Here is a 7,500-nt window from a genome sequence, read left to right as displayed (position 1 = left end):
TATCACATGTTGATACAAATATAACATTTACATAATAAAAAATCAACTACAGGCTTCCCCAATGCTGTAATAAATTAAGCATGATGAGTTGACTTGAAACTGTTGCACTTTTTATATGTAGAAGAAAAGTTGTCATTTTATTTCATCTAAACAACAACTTGAGGCAGTTTAATGTGGATTAACGTGGGCAGAATTATTATAATGTTCCCAATGTTAAAAGGATCAAGCCATTGTTTACAAATTTTGTAAATAACCCAAAAATGTATATTTTGTTGTTTTCTTACTGTACCGAAAATGAACCGAACCGTGACCTCTAAACCGAGGTATGTACCGAACCGAAATATTTGTGTACCGTTACACCCTTAATACATATATATATATATATATATATATATATATATATATATACATATATATATATATATATATATATATATATATATATACATATATATATATATATATACATATATATATATATATATATATATATATATATACACATGTATATATATACATATATATATATATATATATGTGTATGTATGTATGTATATTATATGATCCACTATGAATAATTTAAATTGTTTTATTTAAATATATTTATTTAATTTTGCACTTTTTTTTTTTTATAATGAAACAACTATTATTGATTTATTTGCTTTTATTAATTTTCGATTGTCCTTTTTTTGGGGGGGTATTTATTTTATTTGTTTTGTTTTATTAATTTTTATTTTATTTAATAATAAGTATTGTATTTGCATATCTCCTCAATTTACTTTGTACATTTCTACTCTTAGTATCGAAAAGCTGGCATTGGGTTGGAGTTAGAGTTGATTTTTTTTCTATTTCTTTGTAAATAAAATTTGGGAAAAATGAGTTTTTCAGCTTACTGCACACATACAGTAACCCGTACTCAGCAGGCATAACGCGCTGTTCTTGTTTGTAACCTGTTTTAAAAAGGTTTTATTTTAATTTATATACCAAATCAAATATTGCGAGAATCGTGTTGGATTGTGAATCGATGAAATCATCACCTGAAGGATCGGAATCAAATCGAACCGTGTGGTTCCCAAAGATTCCTGCCTCTAGAATGCATGCAGGAGAGCATGGACAAGATGTCAGTCAAAAATTGTCATAAAGCGCAAAAAAGTGGTCTCGTTACAGACCACATGTTTAAAATCTTCATTTCCACGCAAAAAAAATCTCAATTTGAACACAAGTGACACTCTCGCCATGCGACAATCTTTGTCATTGTGTGCCTGTCCTTCCTCTAACGTCCGTTTTTGTCTCGCAGTGTGCATGTACAAGGAGCCGTCGCTGCACGAACTGGAGGAGAAGCTGCTCAAGACGTCGCGCAGCCCGACCATTAACGGCGAGGAGCGGGCGAGGAGCACCGAGCGAGCACAGGACCAGCTGGGACTGGAGGACGAGGAGGAGGACTGCACAGAGCGGGAGGACTCATAGCCTGCAGCGCCCCCTGCAGGAAGAACTCCCATGCAACACACGCCCACTGTTCAGCACCACGCCGACGACAACAAAACGCCATGACGACGGAAACTCCAAACGAAAACAAAGAAAAAAAGAAGCAAAAAAAAGGGCAAAAATCTTCTTGTGATGAGGTATCAGAAGGGGGGGGGTATTTAAACGAGGACTTTGATGATGACGATCTACATTTTATGCAAAAAGCCCTGCTGTGTCGGCGCCAGGGGGCTAGCACGTCTCTTCATCGTCACATTGTCATCATCACCGTCACCGTGACGACAAAACGAGCGCTGAGAACTGCCAAGCTTTAAGCCATGTAGGAACATTACGTCCGTTCTAGAACCTACGCACTTTCTTTCAACTCACCACGCTGCTTCTTCTTCTTCTTCTTCTTCTTCTTCTTCTTCTTCTTCTTCTTCTTCTTCCAATCTTCCTCGGGCTTCCATCCAGTCAGATTTTAGAGATTTGTGCCGCCAACTCACACCTGTTTATTTTATTTGAGTCATTTGCAATGACCACGCGTGAGCCCCGCTCCGTGATCATTTTGACCACGTCACATCTCTGCTGGTCCTCGCGTGTAATCTGTTCCGAGTCGAGTGTGCGGGGACGGAAAGTTACTCCGAAGTGCGTTGTAGAGCTCCATCGTCGTCATCTAGCAAATGCTCACACGCCTTCGTCTTCTCAGGCCTAGCTACCAAGTTACGCCATGTTTCCACGACACAACCTTGCTAAAATTGTTTAAATAAAAGAAAAGACCCCCTCGAATTGGCGAATGACATTGCAGTGCGCACGGCAGGCCACCAGTGAGCGCTGTGACCCAAACATGAAAGTGTGCAAGTGAAGGAGTGCCTAATATTATCAACGTTAGGTTTGGGTATCGGGGAGGTAGATAGATAGACAGTACTTTATTGATTCCTTCAGGAGAGTCCGTTCAGGAAAATTTAAATATAAAAGGGTATAACTATATGCTAACTATAACTAATATATGGGTGTGACTTTTTCCCACCAAATACCACCTCAGAAAATACCTGGCTATGAATACAGTAGCGTAATAGGCCTATGTAATCATTAAAAAATGATTATTTTATTTTTTTAAACAAGTATATTAAGTATTTGTGGCCACTGTAACATCACACACAGTTTGTACAGTAACACTGTGTTTTAATAAAGAAAAGAAAACACTGTACTTATTATTTGGCGTACCACTTGTCTTAAAAAAGGAAAATATTCTTGATAAAAACTATAACTCAGTAATTAATTCACCAAAGGAAAATACTCGCGGTACAACCGTGTTTGCCAGTTAATTCTACATGCAAGCCTGGTGTATCAATTAAGGAACGTTATGTTACTTGCATGACGTTACTTGCAAAATATCTGCATATTTTGAGATAAAGTACAGCAACAACATTTTTTAGGCCGTCTGTGCAGGTAAAAAACTTACATCAAGCGTAACGCCATCCCGTCAGATGGTACCTAATATGTTATTCTTTTGGTGCCACTAAATTAATAGCAAATATTGATTTATATATTTATAAATAATATTTGAGTATTAACTTAATATATACTGTACCTACATGTATAAATTGTTGATAGTCAATAATACATCAACTTAATACATTAACTAATGTATTAATATTAATTATGAATTAACTTAATAAATTATTTCATACATTATTTTTCAAATAGTAGCTACTGTAATAATAAAAAGTAAAACCAAATCAGAGACCAATGTCGACTTAATTTTTTAATCCTGTCACTAGTTACTATTATGAGTATTAATTGACAATAGTGATGGACAAATGACGCATTAGTGAGTGCATGGCACACTCGCTACCAGTATTAACACTTTACTGATATTATGTTGGTGTATCATAATGGTCATCCGCCAAATTAAAAGTCTTAACATTTTTTTTTTTAATTATTATTATTATTTAGAATACAGTATTTTCCGGCCTATAAAACTACATAAGCCGCATCCTTTAAATTTCAGAAGAAAAAAATATTTGTCAATATATTACAAGCCCCAGATTATAAACCGCAGATATATGCTTTGTGAAATGAGTTATTTACACAGAAATGTTGTGTAAATGTTCATTTAAATACCTTAATTGTTTCCAAATGGTGCCTGTAGCATGGCAGTAAAACGGCTGATCAAAAAAAACAGAAGTCACTGTCATGGACCCACTAGCTGCGGAAGCTAGCTCTCTAATCAGCTAAACAGACTCAGTAACTCCCCGGGGACATTGTGGTGAATTTAATGAGGAATTTCTGAAACAAACAATACAAAAAGATTGATGTTGTAAGTTAATAATACTAACACAGACACTCGTAAACGTGTTGGTATATTAGCTAATGCTAACGACGCTAACTTCATTACATTACGATAGCATGTACAAATATACATGAGAACACTCCGGCAGACATCACACATGGGACGGTTTAGTAATTAAGAATTGTTTTAGTTATATTGAAAAACTTACAACCGTTGCTTGGAATGACGGATGAAGAATCCACAAGAGTAGAAACGCTATGGATGACAAAAAGACAGGAAAGGGTAAACAGAAGAAAAAACTGTAGCCATTCACACAGTTTTACCTGCAGTGAGCAAACTTGTCCAAAGATGGGGCCAGAGCACAAGCAATGACACCATTTCAGTGTCTTTGCGTGTGTTTTATGAAAACTATTTACATTGCGGTTGTCAGCAAAGAAACATACATAAAATATTCGAGTCATTTTATTAGCTGCAGGGTTCAAAGCGTAAGAAAAAAGTAGCGGCTTATAGTCCGGAATTTACGGTAGTTATTTTTTGATGAATAGCTGCGCAGAAAGGAATATGAAGCTTGCAACTCCGGTCAAATGAGCTTAATAGTAAACCGTAAAAGAAGAACATTTGGCGCTACTAGCTCAAAATGATCCCACACATCGGAATGTTTACTTTTTTCAGATCAATTTAGATCGATGTTGAAGATGAAAAACGATATAAAATGCGGCACACCCAAAGAAGTCCTTTCGAATGTAAACTGTTTGGTGCTTCACAATCAAGCGATACAGCAGTTGTATCGGTGTGTTTTTTGTTTTTTCTTCAAGTGACACGCACAATGAGGGACGCAGTATCCTCTACAAGGCACCCATCACGAATTGACCACCTTGATTGTCACTGGCACAAGCAAGGTGTGTTTGGCCGCTATTTTTATTGTTGTCTTAATCGCGCACGGCTAACTTGCAGCAAACGTTCTTGCTTGAAACGCAATTGCTGTCTTAAAGGGGAACATTATCACCAGACCTATGTAAGCGTCAATATATACCTTGATGTTGCAGAAAAAAGACCATATATTTTTTTAACCGAATTCCGAACTCTAAATGGGTGAATTTTGGCGAATTAAACGCCTTTCTATTATTCGCACTCAGAGCGATGACGCCACAACGTGACGTCACATAGGTAGTCAATCCGCCATTTTTTCAAACACATTACAAACACCAAGTCAAATCCGCTCTGTCATTTTCCGTTTTTTCGACTGTTTTCTGTATCTTGGAGACATCATGCCTCGTCGGTGTGTTGTCGGAGGGTGTAACAACACGATCAGGGACGGATTCAAGTTGATTTACGTGGAGTGTGCATCGATTAGCACGGCATGCTAATCAATGCTACATTGCTATTTAGGCTAGCTGTATGTACATTTGTAGCTATATTTGCACCCAGCCTTTCCCTCCACCCACGTTTAATGCCAAACAAACACTTACCAATCGACAGATTTAAGTTGCTCCAGTGTCACAAGATGCGAAAGTCCCGATCATTTGGTCTGCACATTTTACCGGCGATGCTAAGGCAGACATGGCACAGAGATGTATGGATATCCTGCAGATGCATTTCCAACGATAAAGTCAACAAAATCACAAAGGTGAGTTTTGTTGATGTTATTGACTTATGTGCTAATCCGACATATTTGGTCACGGCATGACTGCCAGCTAATCGATGCTAAAATGCTATTTAGGCTAGCTGTACGTACATTTGTAGGTATATTTGCATCCAGTCTTTCCCTCCACCCACATTTAATGCCAAACAAACACTTACCAATCGACGGGTTTAAGTTGCTCCAGTGTCACAAGATGCGAAAGTCCTGATCATTCGGTCTGCACATTTTACCGGCGATGCTAAGGCAGACATGGCTCAGAGATGTATGGATATCCTGCAACACTCAATCGTTGGTTAGAAAGCGATCGCCGAATAGCATCAATAGCTATTCGCTCAATAGCTTCAATTTCTTCTTCAATTTTGTTTTCGCTATCTGCCTCCATACTCCATCTGTTTCAATACATGCGAAATCTATTGAATCGCTTAAGCCGCTGAAATCCGAGTCTGAATCCAAGTTAATGTCGCTATATCTTGCTGTGCTATCCGCCATGTTGTTTGTAATGGCATCACTGGACGACGTCACAGGAAAATGGACGGTGGCTTCACAGATAGCGAAAATCAGGCACTTTAAAGCCTTTTTTCGAGATATTCCATGATGGGTAAAATTTTGAAAAAAATTACAAAAAATAAAATAAGCCACTGGGAACTGATTTTTATTGGTTTTAACCCTTCTGAAATTGTGATAATGTTCCCCTTTAACTTTTTAACAACTGGAGAGGGAGTCATGTGCAGTAAGGGTGTGTGTGTGTGTGTGTGTGTGTGTGTGTGTGTGTGTGTGTGTGTGTGTGTGTGTGTGTGTGTGTGTGTGTGTGACACTGGCTTGGGAGATGATCAGCAGAGATGTTACGGGTCGGTGCGGAAGGAGCACTTTCTGGCACAAATATTGCATGATGCGTTTGAGAAAAGCGGGTGATCTTAAACAAGGGATGAGGACACCGTGTTGCGTAACGCTGACGTGATGACGCCGAGAATAACGAGTGGGCAAGTGTAGCATGTGTTCCCCCGCCAGGTGACGCGACATGACTCTTATGTTTTGTTCGTCAACTACTTGGTGTTGTCAGCTTGAAGTCATGTGACAGGGGTGATGATGTCATCAGGTTATTTTGCTCCTTTCTGGAATAGCGCTGTTTGGCAGCGGCCATCTTGTGATGATGTCGGGTCTGCTGGCGTGCAGCCCCCTCCCTCGCCACCAGGAAAGGCGGCACGTTACTTTGGTGTGTGTTGTTGGATGTGGGCTGATGGGAGGACTCGACATGTCGGTCAGCCAACACTGCCACATTATTTTCTACCACTTTGACCCGCTCACGTTCCACTTGGGCCTCTTAAAGACGATGTTTAGGAGGTTATTCGTGCCGTGTATTATTTCCAAAATATGGTCTTCCACCTGTTATGTAGCTGCAAGGATATTTGAACGAAAAAGCCCTGACTGTGAGGTTTTTGTTTGTTGTTTCATCCTCAAATTTTTGGCCATGTTGCTAGTTTTCCAGGAACAAAAAGCTTTAGAGGCATAATGCCTTTGATTGTTTGGAGAGGACCTTTGAGGACCTCCCATCAGCCCGCCCGCGCTGACGCGTGAAGCTTCGGCACTTAAAAAGTTTGTGTTTTTGCAAGAGGGGGGAAAATAGCCTATTTGCATGTGAAGCGCACAGACATAAATCAATCAATCCACCTGACAGCTGAATTGTGATGCATGCTTAGTTGTTTGTGCCGCCATTTGTTTTGAATGTGGACCTGTGATGGAGGCCACTCACCATTCATCACTAATCCAGAGTCGTGTATGAAGAGAGTATGGCCAACTCAATTTCAGACCATCTCCTAAATCAGGGGTAGGGAACCTATGGCTTTAGAGCCAGATGTGGCTCTTTTGATGACTGCATCTGGCTCTCAGATAAATCTTAGCTGACATTGCTTAACACGATAAGTAATGAAGAATTACGCTGGTAATGAAAGTGTTAAAAATAACGTTCAAATTATAAAACATTCTCATGCATTTTAATCCAACCATCCATTTTCTATCGCACCTGTTCAAGAAGTTGCATTAATGGTAAGAAGTATTATATTTATTATTGGTTAGCTTAAAAATAATAAGAGACTTATTATAC

The 7,500-nt window shown here is 38.8% G+C and overlaps 1 protein-coding gene across 3 annotated transcripts in view; it reads left to right on the top strand.

The window, feature by feature from the left end:
* LOC133537456 (fibroblast growth factor 12-like) overlaps positions 1 to 7,500 on the top strand; it is an 80,631-nt gene that overhangs the window by 70,703 nt on the left and 2,428 nt on the right. For all 3 annotated transcript variants that reach the window (XM_061878475.1, XM_061878476.1, XM_061878474.1), the window contains exon 5: positions 1,298 to 7,500. This exon is cut by the window's right edge and continues 2,428 nt beyond it. In XM_061878475.1, the coding sequence (XP_061734459.1) occupies positions 1,298 to 1,467 (170 nt within the window). In that variant the 3' untranslated portion in view covers positions 1,468 to 7,500. The remainder of the gene's footprint in view (positions 1 to 1,297) is intronic.

Source organism: Nerophis ophidion, linkage group LG18 (genome assembly GCF_033978795.1).
Source record: "Nerophis ophidion isolate RoL-2023_Sa linkage group LG18, RoL_Noph_v1.0, whole genome shotgun sequence".
NCBI lineage: Eukaryota > Metazoa > Chordata > Actinopteri > Syngnathiformes > Syngnathidae > Nerophis > Nerophis ophidion.
The sequence above is the reverse complement of the archived record's forward strand: the minus strand, read 5'-3'. Positions and strand labels throughout refer to the sequence as shown.